This window comes from Fukomys damarensis, unplaced genomic scaffold (genome assembly GCF_012274545.1).
Source record: "Fukomys damarensis isolate Sample0158 unplaced genomic scaffold, DMR_v1.0_HiC HiC_scaffold_39, whole genome shotgun sequence".
NCBI classification, from domain to species: Eukaryota; Metazoa; Chordata; class Mammalia; order Rodentia; family Bathyergidae; genus Fukomys; species Fukomys damarensis.
In genome coordinates this window covers 27,841,789-27,864,909 of record NW_022900951.1, presented here as the reverse complement: position 1 = coordinate 27,864,909, position 23,121 = coordinate 27,841,789, and the positions used below count along the sequence as shown (strand labels likewise).

At 35.3% G+C, this 23,121-nt stretch overlaps 1 protein-coding gene across 6 annotated transcripts in view; it reads left to right on the top strand.

The window, feature by feature from the left end:
* Positions 1–23,121, top strand: part of Dmd (dystrophin) — a 2,130,457-nt gene that overhangs the window by 982,294 nt on the left and 1,125,042 nt on the right. For all 6 annotated transcript variants that reach the window (XM_033760401.1, XM_033760400.1, XM_033760399.1 and 3 more), the window contains exon 43: positions 12,673–12,845. In XM_033760401.1, coding sequence (XP_033616292.1) covers positions 12,673–12,845 — 173 coding nt within the window. The remainder of the gene's footprint in view (positions 1–12,672; positions 12,846–23,121) is intronic.

Below are 23,121 nucleotides of genomic sequence, written 5' to 3'. Positions count from 1 at the left end.
AATGCCTAAATATTAGCTTGAAATTATTTTCCGAGATACTGGATTTCACTGATGGATTTTGATTGAGGAGAATCATTAAAGTGGCTTGATGAATTAAAGACAAGTAGAAAAAAAGAGGTCGATTTGAGAATTCTACTCTTAATTTGGGTAAGTGTGCCAGTACTCAAATAATTAAAATTTCATTAGAAAGATCTCCAACCTCCTCGGCAACCCAATTTCATATGTTGGTACAAAACAATGTAGAATATTTTCCTTGATGTATTTTCTACTGAACAAGTAAATATTCTAAATAGCTAAGGAAGGTTTTTCTGTAAAATATGTATTATCTCACTGTGGCCACAAAACCAAAAATCTCTGGCTGAATTTCTACCAATTTATAGACAAGAATTGTTTCCTGCATTTATTCCTGCTCTTCCTATTGTGATAGCCCACAAATATCTTTATTAGAGTTTATTATTAAGTAGTTAACGCTTTCCACCCGTGAATGCCTTCTCTGTTAGGCTACATGAGCAGTCACCCTACTCTATTATCTTTTTTTTCCTCATTGAGTTTATTGGTACATTTTAGGTATACAGTACAGTTACATTCATCATTGGGATCTTGTACCTTTACATGACAGGTGGTCTTGGTTCTCATTTTTTCCACTTGTCCCTGCCCTCCCTTCACCCCCTCTTCCCCTCCCATTTACACACATTTTATTTCCATTTTTTATTTTCTCATATTTTTTCCCTTTCCCTTATTACCTTTCCCCTACCTTTCCCACTTTCCCTACACCTTTATACCTCTTCTTCCTATTTCACATTGTCAATCATCTCATTAGGATCTTATGTACTATTATAGTTTATTCACACTAGAGAAACTATTCATTATTTACACATGTGTGAGTTATTTATTTTACTTCAGAGTATATCCTCAATATGTATCCATTTTCCTATGAATAAATCTAATTTCTCATTCTTTATGGCTGAGTAGTATTCCATTTTATACAAAAACTACATCTTTATCTAGTCTCCAACTAATGGGCAAATGTGCTGTTTCCAAGTTTTAGCTATTACAAACTGTGCTGCTATAAACTTGGGTGAGCATATATCACTGTGGTATGATTCTTTTAGTTCTTTTGGAAGATACCCAGCAGAGGGATGGGTGGGTCAAATGAAACCTCTAGTCCCAGCTCTTAGAGGTATCTCCATATTGATTTCCACAGTGGTTGCACCAGTCTGCACTCCCACCAATGGAGAAGGGTTCCTTTCTCCCCACAACCCTGCCAACATTTGTTATTGTGTGATTTCTTGATAGCAGCCATTCTTTGTGGGGTGAGGTGAAATCTCAGTGTTGTTTTCATCTGCATCTCTCCAATGACCAGTGATGTGGAACATTTTTTTCATATATTTACTTGCTGCTTTAACTTCTTTGTCTGAGAAATGTCTGTTCATTTCAGATGCCCATTTTTGAATCGGGTCTGCATATTTGGGGGGGGCTGATTGTTTTGAGTTCTTTATATATTCTAGATAATAGTCCTTTGTCTGAGGAGCAGCTGGTAAAAATTTATACACACATTGTAGGTTGTCTCTCAGTTCTGTTGATGGTTTCTTTTGCAGTGCAGAAGCTTTTACTAAAATGCTACCCGAGTTATTCATTATTTCTGACAGTTCCCTTGCTACTGAGGATTAGTTCATAAAATATTTTCCTATGCCAATGTCTTCAAGAGTTCTGCCTAACTTATCTTCCAGCAAGTTTAGTGTTTCTGTTTTAATATTTACATCTTTAATCCACTTGGACTTTAATTTTGTTGCATGGTAAAGGACAAGGGTCCAGTTTTAATCTTTGGCAGGTTGAGATCCAGTTTTTACAACACCGTTTATTAAAGAGATTATCTTGCCTCCAGTGGGTATGGTCAGCTCCTTTGTCAAATATGATATAACTGAGTACATCTGGAGTTGTTTTTGTGTCTTCCAGTCTGTTCCATTGATCCTCAGGTCTGTTTCTTTGCCAGTACTATGCAGTTTATATCACAGTGGTTTTGTAGTATAGTTTCAAATTGGAAATTGTTAAACCCACTGCCATGTCTCCGTTTCCTAGGATGGCTTTTGCTATTCTAGATCTCCTCTGGTTCCAACTGAATTTTTGTATTATTTTTTCTAGTTCTGTGAAATATAGTGTTGGAATTTCAATTGGTTTTGCATTGAATGTGTATAGAAGTGTTGGTAGTATGGCCATTTTCGCTATGTTGATTCTTCCTACCCAGGAGCAGGGGATATCTTTCCATTTTCTTATATCCTCTTCGATCTCTTTTTTCAGAGTGCTGTAGTTTTCAGGGTAGAGATCTTTTGCCTCTTTTGTTAGATTTATTCCTAGATACTTCATTTTTTTAGATGCTACTGTGAAAGAATTGTTTCCCTAATTTCTCTCTCAGTGAGTTTGTTATTTGTGTACAAGAAGGCTATTGATTTTTGGGTGTTGACCTTGTATCCAGCTACTCTGCTAAAAGTGTCAATTAAGTCTAGAAGTCTTTTGGTGGAATTTTTGGGTCCTTAATGTAGAGAATCATATGGTCAGCAAATGATGACAGTTTAAATTCTTCCTTTCCTATCTTTATTGATTTAATTTATTTCTCTTGTTTAATTGCTATGGCTAATGTTTCTAGAACCATATTGAAGAGGAATGGTGATAGTGGGCATCCTTGCCTTGTTCCTGATTTTATTGTGAAGGTTTTCATTTTTGGGCCATTTAATATGATGTTTGCTGTTGGTTTTTCATAGATAGCCTTTATTAAATTGCAATATAGACCATCTATTCCAATTTTTTGCAGGTTTTTTATTATGAATAGGTACTGAATTTTGTCAAATGCTTTTTCTGCATCTATCAAGATTATCATATGATTTTTGTCCTTGACTTTGTTAATATAGTGTATTACATTTATTGACTTATGTATGTTGAACCATCCTTGCATCCCTGGAATAAAAACGACTTGGTCAGGATGCATGATCTTCTTGATGATCCTCTCTATTCTGTTTGCTTATATCTTATTAAGGATTTTTGCATCTATATTCATTAAGGAGAGTGGCCGGTAGTTCTCTTTTTTAGTTGCATCTTTCCCTGGTTTGGGAATCAAAGTGATACTATACTTGCTTCCTGGAATGAGTTTGGAAGTATTGCTCACCTTTCAATTTCGTTGAAAAGTTTGAAGAGTTATGACAGTAGTTCTTCTTTAAATGTCTTGTAAAATTCAGCAGTGAATCCATCAGGACCTGGGCTTTTCTTTGTTGGTAAATTTTTAATTGCATTTTCAATTTGATTGGTTGTAATTGGGGCGTTTAAAATGTTTTTATCTTCTTCCTTCAACTTTGGTAATTCATAAGTATCTAAAAATCTGTCCATTTCTTCTGTGTTTTCCATTTTATTAGAGTACAGGTTCTCAAAGAAAGTATTAGTGATCCTCTGGAATTCTGTTGGATCTGTTGTGACTTCATCTTTTTCATTCCTGATTGCCTGGATCTGAGCCTTGTCTTTCCTTTTTTTGATAAGGTTAGCTAAGGTTTTATCGATTTTATTTATTCTTTCAAAAAACCAACTGCTATCATCTTGATATTTTGCCTCTTTTCCCTCTTACATTATTTAAGATTCCCTTGCATGCTGGAGGTACTTAACTCGTGGGAGTGGCTAATATTGTCCACCCCAGTGGGATTAGAGGAAAAATGGGCTGAATAAGGAATAGAGGAAAATACCCGTGATTTTGAACATATGTGAAGGAAGACTTTTAAAAAATTACCTCCAATGGCTCCCAAGTTTCTAACTCTAGTCAAGAATTATCACCTGAACACTGGATATACCTTTGATTAGGTATATCCATGTAGAAATCAAATAACTATTTTAATTTTAAATGTCCAATCAATATATAATAATTAAAATTTGCACAATAACCTCATCCTCGTGAAATTTTCCAAATTGCAGTTAATGGCAGCTCTTTTCTCCATCCCCTTTCAAGTAAATAGGGAAGTCCTTATTATGTTCACAAGGCCCTCTATGGGTTGCCCATCCCCCCCTCTCTCCCCCGCTTTCTCTCTTCCTCTCTCTCTCTCCTTCTCTCCTAGAAGTCTTTGGTTCACATATTCCAACTCTGATTATTTCCTTCATGATCGTTGACACCCTTCCCCTCAGACACATTCCAGTGTCAAGGTTCTTACACTTGCTTTCCTACCTGGAATGTTACCCGGACTTTTATTTGACTCCATCTTCCATTTTGTTGTTTTTTTTAAATTTGTTTGTTTGTTGTTGTTGTTGTTTTGGTACCAGGATCGAACTCGGGTCCTTACGCTTGCAAACCAGGTGGTAGAACTGCTGAGCTAAATCCCCAGCCCCCCTTCTTCCGTTTTGATTAGATATTTACTTAAAAACTGTCATTCTTCCTAATATTCTGAACCCCCACTTAGATATTTCATATCTTCTTTTCCTGCTTTATTTAGTTCTGCTTTTTAATACTGACCACTGTTCAAGTGTTGTAGAGTTTACTCCTTTAGCCTGCTTTTTTATTTTCTTTCTGGCTCACTGTCGTATCCTTGGGATACAAAATGGAACAGGAATATAGTAGATCTTCTCTAAAAATGAGATGTGATAAAAAAATGCAATGAATGTTTAAATTTTAAATTTTTATTACAGTGAAAGTCATATCATTAATCCCCCCAAAATAGGTCCTTCCTCTCCCGTGATACACAATTAGCCCCTCCTTCTTGCCATTTTCTTAAGCAGTTCTGGAAGTCCTCTTTCCTGAGTGTGTTTAGCTTTACTTTACCAGTGGCTTCAATGTTCCAAATTGATTTAAAATATTTACCAATCCATGGTCTTGTTTCTTTGGGGAAGAACTAAAATCATATGGCATCAGTTCCAGTGAATAAGGAAGATGAGGACACACTGTAGGACACACTGTAATATTCGTATGAGCCTGCCTTTCTGTTGGAGAGCGCTTAGCAACAACATTCACCATATTTTTGATCACGTCTTGTAAAAACGAAATATGACTTTCAGAACTGCTTCAGAAAGTGGCAAGAATGATGGAATCAATATGTTAAAGGCTGGAGGGCAGTATTTGGAGGGGGATTAGTGGCAGTGTGTCTTTTACTGCAATACTTTTTAAAATTTAAACATTCACTTTACTTTTGACCACACCTTGTATTCATTGAGCTGATGAATTAAGACAGAGATGAAGGTGTCAGAGAATTAGCAAGAAACCTGGAAAATGAATCACTGAGGAAATGAGAGCTATGTGATGAAGGCCACAGAGTAACAACAGTGCTAATTGTGGAGGAAGAGGGAAATGATGCAATGAAGAAAATATTAGAGAACCAATAAATAGAATTCCCTCCTAGAAGCAAATATGAAAAGTAATGAGTTGTAGGTGCTTCCAGTCATCTGGTGATATGAGTCCTTCAGAGAAATAAACTCTGAAGAATCAATAAAAACAGTGTTGTCGTTTCTGTTCAAAAAATTGAAATTCAGCATATTCTAAATGAAAATTGAAATATTGAAGTCATTTTTAGGACCAAAAACACTGAAGCAACAATTTCATATTATCTTTCATTTTAAATTTTTGAAAATTATTTTTATTCTAATATTTTTGCAGCTTTGTTCATGTAGAAAACACATCTTTTTTTTTCTTTTATTGAGTTCATCTTAATTTTTTTTGTCCCCTTCCTTTCCTCTCCCTCTAAAATTTCTTCCCCTCTCCATTTACAGAAATGCTATTTCCTCTTTTTAAATTTTTTTCTTGATTCCATTTTCCTTTCTTCTCCTCTGCACCTCTTGTTTCCCTTCCCATTTCAAAAAGTTTTTCCTACTTCTAAAATTTATCCTTCATTTTGTTCCTTATCTATACCTTGGGTTTCTCACACAAAATAAACAAAGCAGTATTTAAACTGGTGTTTTTGATTTATTTCTCTTAAGATTATGTTCATGAGGTGCATCCACTTACCTAAAAATGTCTCAAGTTTATCATTCTTTACAACAGAGTAGTATTCCATTGTGTATAAATATCATATTTTCTTTAGCCATTCATCAGTTGATGGGCATATGTCTTCATATGTTTAAAATTTTATATCCCTTTAATTTTCTCATAACATTTGGACTAAAATAGCCTTGAAATTTTTTGAAGTATTTTATTATTAAGGACTAACTTTAGAAGATAAATTAATGTTTGTATGTACAATTGATTTATCACTAAAAATCATAAGTTGGTAATATCTGCCAAGCCAAGAAGATATATTTGAGCTTATTTCTGGTGTAAAATGGAGGAGTAAAGACTTGAAAATTATAGACATCCCTATATATAATTTGAGTGCTGAGGTTTAAGCAAGTGCTGAGTTGCATTTCATATTTTGTATGTGGGAGGTACCCATTTATTTTTATGACTCCTACAAAGAAAGGACAGCAGAAACAATTATATTTTAAATAGCAGATAAAGATGCTGGCAGGCCAGGCATTTAGTTTAGTGGTTCTGCCACCTTCCTCGAAAGCACAAGGACCCGAGTTCGATTCCCAGTACAAAAAAACAAATAAATAGATAGATAGATAGATAGATAGGTAATGATGCTGCCACTTTTCACAGAATTTCCAAAAACAAAGAATAGTGCTGTAGGTAAGAAAATACATTAAACATTCAGTAAGTTCTTTTTCAGGTTACTTTCTTCAGAAGCAATTAAGAGTAAGTTCAATTTATCAGGTATCAGTATCTCGTATTCTCATCCTATACAGTCTCTGCAATATCTACTTTGACATTCATCTAAATGGGTTTACCTTTTAGTTGGATAAAGACAGGCTCTATAATGAAACAGTCTGATAGCAAGGGAGTTGTTGTCACTTTACATTAAATGGAAGAAAAACTAAACATTGGAAGTCTCCCCCTTACAATAGAGAATAGAACATAGTTAAATTAAGTGTTACTTGAGACCTTTATCGCAACTTGATTAGTCGGCAACCAGGTCCCCTGTTTGCTCCCTAGGTAAATTGTCTGTAGTCTCTATTTTCTCTTTTTAGCCTCTTAAAGAAGACACAAACTATGCAACACTTGAATAAACAAAGTACTTGTCAGTTCAAATTGTTTGCATATAAATCTTTCAAAATGGATTTTGTCTGAAAGGGAAATTCACCTTTTAAAATCTTCATATCTTAAATTCAAGGCCTACATTTTTAATGTCAGTGTTATCAGTGAAGTCTTTTTTAAATGAAAATCTTTCTAAATAATCATGAAACAAAGCAGAAAGGGTCATAGATTTTTGCTTTTTATTTTATCATCTGTTTGGATTTCATCTCCCAATTGTGAAAATTACTTCACTATCTTATTTCCCTCTATACACAGTGTCTAAATTAGGGTCTTCTTTAACTAAATACTGCAAACTAGAGTTTTAACAATGCTATTTTAATATATTAAAGACAAATTTTATAAATTCAAGCACTTGCCTTTGAGAGATCAAAAATTCACTTTTATTTTATATATTTATATTTTCCTTTGGCAGGAAGAGTGCTAAAAGTAAACATTTCACTGATTTCGAATTTGGGAGTGAGGCGGTCAATTTATGATGTCAAAATTAAGAATGGAGTTGACTAAAAAGTAGGTACTTCATTGTTTTGACATCATATTTTCAGATAAGATAAGGAACTATTTCGGGAGAGACATGGAAATGCTATATTCTATAGTGATCCTAGGGATTTTTTAAATCACCATGGCAACTAGAGGGACTATGGTTTCATTTTTAGAGGGTCAGAAACTATAAAGATCATTTATTTCTAGACAAACTAAAATAGTAAAAAACTAGAAGAGAGTTCATCTCTGACTTTAAACTGTGGAAAGTGCTACAAAATTTTCTTTGGTTCATGTACCATTTTTCTATGTGCAAAGCCTAGGGAGCAAGAGTATGTGCAGGACCTTTGAAAAAGATTTTCTGGACTCCAGCCAGTTTTGACAGAATTCTTTGAGAATGTACCAAGGAGCTATTATCTAGATATCCAGGGGGACGTACCCTGCCCCAGTTTTGGCATTTTGCTTTTCTTGTTTAAGATAGAAAGTTTTATTACCTCTCCCACATGCTGCTCAGTGTTGCTAAAACCATTCTTAACTCAATTCTAAGCAATTCTCCTGCTTTCTGGAGAATTAAAGGCCCTCCAGTGACTCAGATTGAAACCAGAAAGCTTTGCAAGCTCACATCTTTAGTGTGTGGGTGTGTGTGTGTGTGTGTGTGTGTGTGTGTGTGTGTGTGTGTGTGTAGGCATATACCATATTAAATCCATAAATGGATAACCTATCTATTCTATATGGTAAGATCCTCCTTTCCTGTATTGAATTTTCCCTCCATAGGTGCTTAGGGCTATGCATTTTCAGTGTTTGGGCTCCCAAAGTACTGATGGGAACAGATGTGACTGGTTGATCAGTGGGAATTTAAGGAATCATCCAGTCAGTCAGCTGGCTGCTTTGCATCAAGTGAAAAATTTGTCATAGTTCTGAAACTTTGCAACTGAACTGGCAATCAAGCGGAAGTGGAATCAGCGCCTGAATCAGATTAAGTGCTGGTGAAATCAGGGTGCCCAAGTCACACAAGTAAGCACAAGCAGCAAAATGTCATGTCAGTGCTTTAAAAAGACATGTCAGTGTAACCCCACTGAAGGTTTTGAGCTCAGAATCACCAAAAACACAGCAAAAATTCACCAAATGAAAGAAGACAAAGAGGGAACACTGGCCACAGGCTTGAGACTAATAAATTTTAGGGCATCGGTCACATATACTAAAGCTGCTCCATCATTTTAAAGTTTTCCTTTTATCATTGGTTTTGGTTTTCACATTAGTAAACTTTTCTACCATAAATAAGTGTCTGATGTCAAATGCAGTAAACTATCATGTGGTATTAAACTATTTTCTAATTTGTAATGAAATGAGATAGCAGTCAAAGACAAGCTACTCCACCCACATTTATATTACCCATATCCAACAGGGGAAAATTGCTGTAGATAAGATCAGCAATTTTATTGGAAAATTAACTTTTCACTCCAGGTATTAGCTGCATATAAGTTTTTGGCAGTTCCCTCTTTCATTCTGATACTCTATCCTTGATTTTGAAATATGCTACTCTTCTGTTCTCATTGCTAACATGATATTTAATCTTTGGGCAGATTTATATTCTTTCTCAGCCCCTGCTTGTCACAGAGATTCATTTGTAGCAGCTCTTGTGTATGGAAAATTGGCAGAAAACAGTTTTATCCTAATTTGTCCAAATGAGTATGTTGACAAGACATTTCTCTGTTATCATATTTCCCTTAGACGTTAATACCTGACCTCTCTCACAAGTGCTTTACCTTAGAAATAAATTGAAATACTAAGCAAAAATAATTTGTTATGAACAAAACAAATTCCAAATTTGCTCATATCACGTATAATCATTATATCCTCCTCTGTCTCCAAGCTGCAAAGCAACACAGTGCTTCCTTTCTCTAGGTTCTCAGTGTACGTATTGATTTTTACTTTGAATAATTTACATGATTTATATCCTTACCTGCTTCTACAGCTTAGTTCTTGCCTAAAATGGTCCTTATACACCATAGACAGGAAGCTTCAGAATGAGACGGAAAACCCCTTAAAGTCTACCCTTAACTTCTTTGCAGCTACCCTTACTCTGACCTGTAAAATTTTCTTCAGAGCTTGTCATCTGAGAATCTTTGAAGTCCTCTATAGCCACTTCCTATCCAGCCTCGTCTTCAACCTATACATGGCTGAAATCCTCCCTGGGTTTCCTTGAAAATAGTCAAGAATATGCATTTTTGTTGACACTTGTTTTCTATCTGTATTCACCCAGATAGGAAACATGAGACCTCTGTATCAGAGAACATATCATGAATTCATCAAAAGGATCATACATATGTATTCCAATACTGTGAATCTAGGACGTTATCTAAAGCAGCTGGCACATCATTTTTTGGAGGGTGGCAGAGAGACAGACAGACAAACACATATTTTGCGCTAAGAGGTAAACACATCCTCTTGATGAAAAGTGGGGTGCCTATGTCTGAAATCCTTGGAATATAAAATGTAAGTAAAGGACTCTGGATGAGTTAAGTTTTATAACTTTTCCGCAGCAACACAGTAGTCTCTACTCTAAATTATGTTTGCCACTCAAACATCCTTCAACTCAGTTCCCAATGCTCTTTATTTCTCAGAAAGCCCAGCCCATGCAGGAATGTGAGAATATGTATGGCCCAACGATAGTTGCCCTCGCATTTCTCTTCCCCAAATCTGAGCCGACTACCTACTATCTCCAGTTTGTTGCATCAAAGGTATCTCGCTGTGATTATCACTTACACATATACGCGGACGCATCATTTGGATGCCAAGGACAGACCCCTGGAAAGTATTCACAACCTCCCTTCTGTTTATGTAACACACAGTCACTGAATTCTGCCATGTCTTCTTCCTAATCTTCTTTCCCAACTCAACTGAAATAAATGCCAACTGCTTTACATTTTATTAAATTAATCATGTATACATTCGTGCGATTTCTTATATATTAGAAGCGTGCTGAACATAGTTTTGGGTAAAATAATACGTGAGTTGGTTTCAGATAATTGAATTGAACAGCTGAGTTGATGAGTCTATACATGAAACAAGGTTGTCTGTAGAGCCCTAACATTTGGAACTGGACGATAGATTTGTGAGAGCTATTTCTATTATTTTCACATTTTCATATTGACTGCTGAATTGCACACAGAAATTTTTTTGTTTCAGACTCAAAGCACGTTACTAAACATCCCTAGCCTCTGTTTCCTATTCTGTCTTGCTCTATGCTTCCATATTTTCCAAAAAATTCAGCCAAACCTGATGGCTCATATTACCTTTATGTTACCTACTAACTCTCATGTCTTTTCCACTCTTACTACTCAGCTGTGACTCCCTCATGTGGCACCTTCGTCAGGAACCCTTCCTGGATACTGTGACCAAATATGATATAGGATCCTTTCCTTCTCTGAACATCTAGAAAATATTTGGTACTACTTAGACCGCTCACCATATTTTCTTCTTCTCACCTAGATGAGTCTGCTTTACTTTATTTCTCCAGTCCTCAGAACCACTCTCTCCTTTGTTACTACAAAACAACCTATTTAAATGTTTTTATAAACAAAAACTTCACCCATCATTTTCTCTGTATAGTTCCTTGTGCAAGAAAAGAGCACATGAAATGTGTTCAACCTATGTGTTTGTAGCAATTAAAGTGAAAAAAAAAACAAATTCATTCTAGCAAGGCTAGATAAATATGTATTTCTTTAAAAAATAATTTGTAAACCAGTATTCTTGAAGATTTTAATTTTTATATAATGGATTTGTAGCTTGTGATTTACAACATAAAACTATGGAGTTAATTTGGGGGGCACATATTCCATTCATTTATTCAACAGAAAAGCACTGGCATTGGGAACCTACCGTGTACCAAGCATACCTTTGATATCATCTCAGCGCTCAAAAAATTTATGCCAGTGATGTATACAGAGCACATGATATATAATTTAATGTTAGTCATGGTGCTATGATGAGAAAAGAAGAAAAAGTGAGATTGAGGGTACTGTGTAAAAGTATGGTACAGATGTTTCCTCTTAGATGACAAAGAAGTAAGGGAACCAGCCATAAAAATGTCATTGTGTAAAGTATGTTTGGTAGAGTAAAAAGCAAAGGCAGAAACTTTGAGGCAAGAGAATGGTGAGCATGCACAAGGATTACAAAGAAGGGTTGTGGAGTAGGGAGATACTAAAAGATGTTTGGAATGCCAGGTAAAAATATAACCAAGTTATATAGTTTCATGGGTCATAGTAAATACTATGGGTTTTATTAGGAGCTACTGAAGGGTTTTGAGTAGAGAAGTAACATGATCCAATTCATACTTATCTCTTTGACCATTGCATTAAGAATTAACCGTGAAGGGCAAAAACTCAAGCAAAAGAACTATTTGGATAACAGATGCAATATCTAAGTAAGAAATAATAGCAAGCGAGATAGTGAGAAATGATTAAATTCTAAGTATATTCTGAAAGGAAAGCCAACAGGTTCATATGACAATTGGAATACAAGACATTGACGTCAGTGACGACTCCAAGTTTGTCTTGAATACCATGAATACCATTGAATATCATGAATATCAGGAGATGTTCTAATATAAAGTACTTGGATTTGTTAGTCGGAAGTTCAGAAGGGAGGTCTCGGCTGCAAGTACGAATGTGAGGATCATTTTCTTAGAGAGTTGTGTGATGTTGTGGGAATAAATGTGAGAGAATATGGACAAAGTAGGAAAGAAGTGCAAATGTTGAGCGAGGGCGCTCCAGTGTGGAGGCCAGTATGAAAAGGCAGGTACAGACAAACAGACCGAAGGCACAAAAGTGGAAGAAAAGCCAGAAGAGCTCAAGTTACTGAAAAAAATGCAGGCAGCTGAAAGAAGTAGGGAGTGCTCAGCTGTGTGGGGGTGGGAACTATGAATTTGCCATTGAATTCAAGCATGCTGAAATCATTGGACTTCAAAGGTATAACTTCAAAAAGTCAATAGAACATTACAAGGCCAGTTGATATTTCTACAGCTATATTTGTTTTTGTTTTTCTTTAATGGAGAGCTGAATGTTTTTTTTTTTACTTCTTTTAACTTTTAAATATTACAGAATATAAAAGACAATCTGCAGCAAATCTCAGGTCGGATTGACCTTATTCACAACAAGAAGACAGCAGCATTGCAAAGTGCTATGCCTGTGGAAAGGGCCAAGCTACAGGAAGCCCTCTCACAGCTTGATTTCCAGTGGGAAAAAGTTAACAAAATATACAAGGATCGACAAGGGTAGGTAACTCATTTACTTTACTAAACAATTATAAGTGTTTGCAGAAACTGTAGAATTTATCTCATTGCCCTCCATGGAATAAGGACAGAGGAAGATATTAACACTGGGACAAGGTAAGTGAAGTGAGAACGTACAGTGATGAATGGCTGAGACTAACGAACTGAAGAGTAGAAATTGTTCTTTAGTGAAGTTAACATTATTTTAGAGGATTACATCACCCTCTAAACTTTCGGGTAACATCAAAGCAAGTTTGCTCATTTAATTGAAGTGGTATAAATAGCTGTACATTATAAAAACACATCTTTATAATCTTCATCGTATATATTTATAGCAGGTGATTATTACATTAATATATTTAAAAACCTAGAAAATGATTTCTGTTTCAGGGGTTGATTCTTTTATACTTTTCAGTCTCTCCCTCCACTCTATTTTTCCCTATGGATTTTATTAAATTGATGCAAATTTATTTTTGGTGCTTATGTTAATGCAAATACTTAGCTTTTGTTTAAAATTTGGGGAATTCATGTACAATCTTTAACCTCACATTACAAGAAGTTAAAATATATTTTCCTCTAGAAGATCAAATGAAAAGTAGTGAAGTTCTATAATAGTTTACAATAGCTTATTTCAAAGTTCTGTAGTCTGAGGGTAGTCTTCATTATTCTCAGAGGAAGTGAAATCAGTTGTTAAATAATTATAAGGAAGGTCTTAGTATTTCTCACATCTGTTCATGTCTACATATTCTTACTTTAGCTCTTAGTTTATTACATTGGGCCCTGAAACATATTTCTAGTGTTAATGTCAGTTGTTTCCAAAGATTGTTCCTATTTTTCCCCAATTATCTTTCATCCAGAGTTATCCAGTGTAAGAACTTTAGTACTGTATTCTTATTTCCCTGACCATAAAATCCAGATTCATTAATTTAAGGCCTTCACATAACTCTTGTTTATCTGGTCAACATCAGTGTTCATCACTTGATGCCTACCCTCCAACTCTGACAAATTCTGATTTAGCGGTGCAAAATTCATTTGTAGATGCATAAGTATTTTCTGTTCTGTCTGTCTCACTTGTCCTCCAGATCTCAACAGTGATACTGTATCCAGTATCTATCCTAAAATGCCAAGAATTTTAATGGAGTATCTGGAAACTTGCATATTGTTTTACTGTCTGCTGTAATATGCTAACACTAAATTACTTTGTATTTGCAAGTGTTCCCAGTCTTCATGGCTACCACATTGAGTATACTCTCACAATGTACCTTATAATAGTTGATTGATTTACTTTTTGATTCTTTATGTAAGCTCCTTAAACACAAGGTCTAAATATAAGTGATACGCTCAGGTATCATATCGTGCTGGGCACAAGGTGAATGCTCTGTGTCTGGACATAAGCTCCTCCCAGACACCTGAATGTATTTTTCCTCTGAATGGAATAAATTTATCTCAGCTTACTTGAAAATAGTTTGCCCCAGGGTGTCTGACGTCAGGCTTGATGAAGAAAAAGAAATGCAGCAACTGAGTAGACAAACTGAATCTTACACTGCGACCACATTATAGAATCAATATCCCACATGAAGTCATTATGAGCACCCGCAGGCTGTTCCAATGAGCTTACTTTCATCACTGGCTTTGGAATGCTCATTCCACTGTCAGAATATTCTTGTCTCTGTACTTTTCTTCCAGTCTGTGTTGTCTCAAGAATGCCATGCTACTCACACCATTGCCTAAAAACCTGTGGCATTTCTTGAATGACCAGTGATTACTCTGCTTCTGTAGGTACCCACCACGTTTGCACTAAAACAAAGAGATAACTTTCTGCTTTGGGGGGGGTTCCCCTCCACTTTACATACAAGTTATCTTTGGGTAAGGAATGAAATATTCACTTTTCACAGGATCATACAGACATTTTCCTTTCACTCCATCTTCGACCCTAGATGTAAAAAGAATGCCGAAAAACTAATGCTATTCCATAGAAAGAGTTGCAGAAATCTTACCCCAAAATCTGAGATCTTTCCCATATCTAACAGACTGCTTCTCACTCCAGCCCAAAAGATGCACTTCTTCCTTTACCCAAAGGCCAGAAGAGATGTTTTCTAGGAATTTGCAGATTTTTATATTCCATAACATTAAGTCTCATTTCTGATGCAACGATTTTAAGTAATTGTTTATAAGCAGAAACCCTAGAATCCAACCTGTTTTGGAATTCTGGATTTGCTATACTCTAGCTATGTGTTCTTTTGCAAATTCCTTAATTATTATTATGTTCCACCAGCTCCTCTTTGATAACATAAATGCAGTACCCATGTCATTGGACTATTTACGAGGATTATTTGACAAAATACATGTAGAATATTTAGTGGATTGCTCATACTTGAAAATGGCTCAATTAAGGGTAAATATTTTGATGTTGAAAATGATGGTCATATGGCTTTTCCAGCCTTGACACCGGCTAATTAATTCTTACACTCTCAAATTTTCCTGATCACCACAGAGATGAATTTCGCTAATTCTCTGCTTTGAGAAACTTTTCTGTTCTGGACAACCAGCCAGTGAAATAAAGAGATGATAGATATGAACTATGGTAATAGGTAAGAACAAGATTTCAGGGAATGAAATGGAAACATCTTACTTAGCCTAAGGAATTAATCAGTGTGTGGGACTATTCAAGGTTCTGATCTGCAATGAACAGAGAGTAACTCTGATTGCCTTAGATAGAATTACATAATTTATTGGAAGGATATTAAGTGTCTTATGGAATCAGTGGGAAACTGGAGCCAGGTTCAAATCAAGGTTAGCTATCTAGAATTACATCTAGCAATAAGAAAAGAGGTAAATCTGAATCATAAACAGATGTTCTGGCAATGACTCACTACTACACCAAGGGGACAAATTCCACTGAACATGGTTTACAACTATCAATGTCAAGAAATATCTACATTGTCATTTCTTTTATGTGTCACTCACTGTAGAATTAAGGTCTCTTTCAGAAGCATCTGATAACAGAGGTTGTATTTTTCTTCTCTAAATACGCTGCTACCACTATTTTAGTCTCCACAGGCTGTGTAGTTTCCATTGCAGCTATTCAACTATGTTGCTACAGGGTGAGAGAAACCACAGATGATACATAAATGAGAATGATGCATAAACATGGTTTGCTCTAAGAAATCTTTACTTATCAAGATAGGCAGAAGACCAGATTTTAATGACTTATAAATTGATAACTCCTATTGTAAGGCAAGCTTAGGTCACAAAACAAGAATCTAATTTACAGGGAAAATAAATAGCTGAAATTTGGTCTCTATTTTAATGATAACCAGGGCCATGTATTCCACTAATACCATACAATGGTAGAATTTTAAGCATTTGGAAAGTAGAAGCTGTTTGTTCATAAATGGACAAATGTCTAGTATAGCCTTCACGCCAGATTCTCAACAAAAATCTGCTGAAATCTTTAAGGAACTGTTTTGGTCAGTTTTCCTGTTCGCAGGGAAAAATATCTGGCACCTACAATTTAAAGAAGGTGAGGTTTAATTTTTGGTTCATGGTTTCAGCTATTTTCAGCCGGCTCTAAGGCAGAAACAGTATTTCGGAAGTACACAATGGAATAAAGCTACTCACTTCACGGTGTCTGGGACGCAGAATGTAAGGAAAGAGCACCAGAGAGGAAGTAGCCAGGGACCAGACATAGTCCCCAAGGTCACACCCGCAGCACCTGGCCAGGCACAACAGAAGTGTGCTTTACTAATCTCTTAGGAGTTTCTCAAGCCAGTCAAGTTGAGAGTCAAGATTAATCCTCCAATCAAAATGTATAATAGAAAATGGAAAATAGGAAGAAAAGGTCCAAAGGGGAAGGGGAAGGGGAAATGTGAGAGGTAGGAGAAAGGAAAGAAGGGAAAGGAAAAAATGGAAACAAACTCTTTGTAAATAGGAAGTTGCTGGAGGGTTTGAAGGGAGGGCAGGGGAATGGGGAAAAAATAAGAATCAAGATATATCATCTAAAGGTATAAATTCCTGATGATGAATATCATCACATTGTATACCTAAAATGTACCAGTAAAATTAATGAATAAAAAACAAGATTAACCCTCCAGTAAGCCAACTTGAGTGTAAAGCAAAATACCTTTGAGTCAGTAATAAGATTTGTATCAGTATATCTTCATGTGTGATTCCTTTCTGTTTTAAGTGTATTAATCAGCCATTAACACAATAGTGCTGTTGCGCAAATCAACCCAAACTTTATGGCTTGAAACAATATGAGCTTCTTTGTAGTTCACCAATGGTGGGTTTGGCTAGACGGCTCTGCTTAGGATGTGGGTCAGCTGAACTGGGCTCCACAATGCACGCTTGATTAAGGTCTGCTGTGTGTATCTTTACTGTGGGGTAAAGATAAATGCGCAGTGGTGTGATGTACTTGTGATAGATCACTAGAGCATGAACCAAGCCTAAGCTTCCAAGAACACATATGGCCTGTGCTCCTGTCAAGTCTGCTGACATTCTGTTGACCAGAGTATATCACGTGGCACAGCCTGACTGACATCAATAGCATGGGAAAGTAGTCTCTTCCTACAGTGGAGGGAGGAAAGCCATAAATACTTGTGGAACAATAATCTAAATGATTAAAGATACTTGATAATGAATATTAAAGGATTTCCTAGCTATGAAAACCCCTTGGCAGTTTTGTCATTTTTTAAATTTTATAGAGGATAAAACTAAATCTGAAAGATGTTAAGTGACTTTCCTAAGCACACACTAAATGACACATCTACATATTTCCTTCACCAATATATTTAGATGTAAAAAGATTACTTGTTTTCCTTGCAGTAAGTTACAAATAAGAGAAAATGCATTCGATTCTCAGCATTTCTAAGACATAAGTGCTGGGACCACCATTAATAACCAAATTCATGAATGTTATAATTGCAAAACTCACCTTTATTAAATGTCATGAAGAAGACATAACACTTTAGTGAGGATGAGAAGACAACTAAAAATCAGACTGATTTGTGACTGGTCATTCATTATGGAGCCTACTTCTGTACATTATCTTCCAGCAAATAGAATTTCAACATGTAGATACAGGAAAGTTATAAACACTACAATATTAAAAGTGAACCCTCTCCATAAATGTGCTAGTTGCTTGCAGATAGTCAAAGGTCATTGCTAAATCCACAAATATGATGAACTTCCAGATATGTATGTATATGTAATACAATTACGAAATTTATGGAATGGCAGTATTGCTGCTCGATTTTATTTTCATCTATTATTTGGTGTATAGCTAACTGCTTATAAATATATCCACAGGGACTTAAGCATAATGCATTAGCATAAGATCTGTCTATTACTAGAGAGAGAAAGCCCTTTCCTTCATTCAACAAAAATGTAGAAGTGGCCTATTAAGTGCCCGAGACTGTGCTCTGTTACTTCTGTTTTCTTTGTCGTCGTGCCATCTTTGCTATCCATCAAGCCATTAATCAATCTGTCATAATTTCAGGAAAATATTCCTTCAAGCCTAAGAGAATAATGCAATTCAAATAGGATAATAAAAATGAAACCATCTTTAGACTACAAATTGCTTTACAGCCATAAGATGGCATTATTGTGTAAGAACAAGGTTCTGGACTGACACTAAGAAAGTGTTATTTTAAAATCTGCATTCCTCCTTGGAGTTCCCTTTAGTCTGATACTGGGGCATAGCTAACCTAGCCGTATTAGTAGTTTTATTCAAGATGATTCTAAGCTTTAGATGTTGTCTAAACATAACATGAGACCAAAATATTGATTTCTATAATATTGATTTTCTAGAGCAAATGAAAATCTCCAAAAATTAATAGGGAAAGTAGCATGAGAACATTCAAATCTCAACTTCTATTACTAATGTTATTTCAAAAAGTAAATGAAATGGCAGATAAAAATATGGACATGGTATTCATAAAATAAGTTAAACAAAATATGAAAACACATTTTATGAATCCATTTTGAAAACTTAAACAGGCATATTTGGGGCCAGAGTTCAGATAGTGGTTGTGCTTGTGACAATTCATGATTAACAGTCTCAGAAGCAAGTTCTAGGTTCTGGGTAATGTTTAGTCATTTCATATGGGTGCTGGTTACATGAATTCATTTCTTTAAAAAATGCTTATGAACTATTTGCACGTACTTTTCTACATGAATGCTGTACTGAAGTGAAACTTACACATGAAATTTTAAAATACAAGAAGCAACTAAAAATCAGAATTAAGAAAACATCAAATGAAATATAACTTTAGGAAAAAAATTTTCATATTGTTCACCCTGGAACTCTGAACACTTCATCACTGCCCAACACAGACTCTCAGATAACTATGTGGGCACTAGTCTTTTACAGAAAGTCTTTCCTGAATTTATCACCATCATTCAGGGCCCACAGCATGACACATTAATAGGATGCTGAAGGTGGGAGAAATGGAAACTGCTTCCTCAGGGATTTTTCCATTGTTTAGTTTCCCTCAGTGCCAAGCCCACTACATTAAAGCACTCACAGAGTCGAGCTGCCACTTGCACTGCATGAGGGAAAATAAGACAATAAAAGAAATGAAAGGAGAGAAAACAGGAATAGAAACCAAAGAAATCTGATTTGAAGAGAAAGAGCCTTAATCATCTCTGTATTCAGATTGTAGAGAACAAACATATAATTCTGCCAGCCCACTTTTAATGTGAGCGTCCTATAGGCATTTGCTATCTCAGTTGTAATCTTTCTACTAAGACATACAATAAATATTTTTTGGTCATGTCAATGTGACGGATTTAACCCTACAATACTTATAGAGCAGAGGGTGATATACTAATCCTCATGTTGTCCCCATACAATTGTATCTTGTAAAGTGAAAGCTAGGGGGACAGATGCATAATCTGGGAGCTTGTCCAGAATTTTTTGTTCCTAAATGAGACACTCAGCTATAGCAGCATTAGCAGCCTCTTCTCTTTGTCACAATGCCATATGTAGCTGGAAATACATGATAAGTACATACAGGATGCTAACAACTCAGGAAAGATTAACATTGTAATCTTAGAATTAGTCTACCAAATCTGAGATTTTCATGCAAGATTGACTTTTCCTTTCCCCCAGGTACAAGTATATTGCAAACTCATAGCTCTATTGTTAGTTTCTGAGCTTTGAAGAATTAAGAAGCAAAAAGTCAGAAAAATCATTTCCCGAACATGGGAAAGTTGTTTACATCCCATTCTAGGATCATTTTTTTTATTACTCAGAATAAATGCACTCGGTCATAGAGATCTTGTAAAAGACAGTATGACAGATTGAAGAAGTTAGTTTCTGTTTTTGCCTCACTTTTTGAACACCATGATAAAGGGTAGGCTTAGGGTTTGAGTTAAGCTTCTGCTTTGGTTTTTCACTCTCAAAGTCTTTATTGAAAATCTCTATTAAGTAACTAATTCATGCAATTCATATTAAACACTGAGTTATCGATTTAAAGGATAATAATAGCGAACTTAGCATCATTCACCTAAACACTGGGAGTGTTTACAACTTCATTCTTAACCTTCCAGTTTCCCCCCATTAAGCATCTTATTCAGTATCTATTGTTTTATATTTGTCTACATTGATTTGTATGATTTTTTTATTGGTTCCTATCAGAAGCCATTTAAAAGTCACTTACTTATTCAGTGCCTACTAGAGTATACATGAGTGATCAATGCTACTTGATTGATAATCATGATGGTGATAGAAACTATAACTTACTATAATTTAATAACATCAACGCACCTCATCGCCTGCATGTAAACCACTGTGAACTTTGGAAAAGACAAATCTCTCCCAAACCTATCCTTTTCTCCACTTTCCTTTCATGAAGCTTTGCTTCTGTATTGTCTTTTCTGCCATATGTGAGTTTTCATTCATGTGTTTTTGTTCAGGACTCCCCTTGCCCCACCCATTAATTTCCATTTCATGCTGTTCTGCTCAAGTATTTATATTTCTATCAAGCCATGTCTAAGCTAACCTAATCGCTAGCTATTGTCAATAGCCTTCACAGGCCAGGCATTGCACTCTGTGCACCACTGAGAGAATGATTTGGAGCCACATAGAGAAGCCTGTGTTTCCACTCAGCATCCAAAATAAATTCACGGATTTGAGTATTGATGCCAATTACATAGACATTTTACCATCAGAGGCAAAACATTAAAATGTGAAAGATTAACCCCATGAAGTCGCATTGATTGGAAATACCAGATTTAATTTTTGTATATTGATGACTAAAAGGTCTCATTGAAATGAGCCGACTACCAACAAACAACATTCTTAGAATAGTAATTTTTGGACCTGTTTTTTAAAATGTGAATCATTCAGGACACTGTGCCATTTTAATTGGATACCTACACTAGGCCTTGATTTATATTTCCTTGTTCATTTACAATTATATGTCTTGAGTTCTTAGTTGTTGTGAGAAGGTAGAGAAATAATTACATAAAGGGGCTATGTTGCATTTAATGAAAAATTTATGGAATTAATTAAATAGCATTTTGTTTCTTCCCGCGAGCTTATTTTCTGTGCATCCCCATTGCTAGATCAGAATAGATCATTTGTCTTACATCTTCAACATTTTCAAATTCATATAAATCATTGCAATTTGAATAGAAGTGAGTTCAGAACTTGCTTCAGATGAAAAACTGACTAAATGTAACATACATATAACCACAAAGTTAGCTAGAGACCAATATCCTGAAACTATTACTCAAAGTAATTGAATATTTTTGTTTCCAAGGATAGTTGTATATAAAAATTTCTATTCCATAGAAAATACTATTTCTGCAGTGTACCGGAGGCCATTTTACTAGTTTTATCTAAATAAATTTTTATTTTAGTTTTTATCAGAAGAAAAAATCTTTAGTATAAAAACAGATTTTGCATCTATAGGAATAACCTCAATTTAGAGATAATTTTAGACTTCACTTACTTCGTCATGTTGTAAATTTCCGTCATCTAAATTTACAATTTTTATCCACCACCTGCCTCGCAAGTGTAAGGTCCTGAGTTCAATCCCCATTACAAAAAAAAAATTAATATAGTTTTTTAAACTCTATCTAGAGTGGAGGAATCTTTGAAGAAGTGACTATAAAACAAAGCTACAGGTAATTTTCCCAGAAATTCTCTTTACTCTGTCAATTATAATTTGCTTTGGCTGAGAGTCACAGAAGTTCAAGGTAGCAATGCATTACCTAAGAAAGAAGCATAATTTCCTCTCCTGAAGCCACTCAGGAGCATGCAGTCAAGGCCGCAGAATGATTCTGCTCGTTCCTGCTCCTTACCCAACTATCTGTGTATGGTGTCTGCTTTTCCACATGTGGCAAAATGGAGGTCTCTTCATACCCACAGACTTACAAGAAACTATTTGATTAACAAGAACCCATTTCCATTAGAGGATCACTAAACAAACTAGTAACGTAAGGTAAATTGTTCTATATTTACTTCCATTTTCTGCCCAAAGATGAGATCATAATTTTAGATATTTCTATAGTAATATACGACATATGTGACCTTCATATATTCAATAGTTGAGAGAACTGAAAAATCCCCTCATAGAGAAAAATATACCCATTAGGCATTGTAATTGACATAATGTTTGATAGATGGTGGTCTATAACTTCTACTCTGGGGTATATTTATTATGATTATAAAATTTTAAGTTTTTAAAAGTCTATGAAAGAACTGCACATTTTTGCCTGCAAGGTAATTTTCAGAAGAATTATTTCCTTACTGGTTTTCATTTATCCATGGACAGTCTCAAATCCCTCCTGAAAACATCAGTTACCTCTAGGGAAAACTGCCCATTAAAAGCAAAAGGTGTGGTTTTTGAGAGATTTCTGTCTGAAACAATACATTTTAGAATATTCTTGTGGTTTCCTAGAATGGGTAGATACTGATAAAAACAGTACAATTGAACATTTATAAATGCTTAGCCTTGGAATTATCTGTATAATTGAATAAAATTAAATTATACTGTCTTCTTTACAAGTAGTGATTTTGGACTGTTTAGTTTATATTGAATTTCTTCCTTTCTCTCTCCTTTCCTCTCCTCCCCTTCCCTTTCCTGGCCTGGCCTCCCTTCACTTAACTTCTCCTCGTCTTTACTCTCTCTCTCTCTCTCTCTCTCTCTCTCTATAAGTAACTATAAAGCAAGGTTAATTTGCCCAGAAAATCCTCTTTATCAATTATAATTTTATAATTTGCCTTGGCTGATAGTAGCAAAAGCTCAAGGTAGCAATGCATTTTATATAT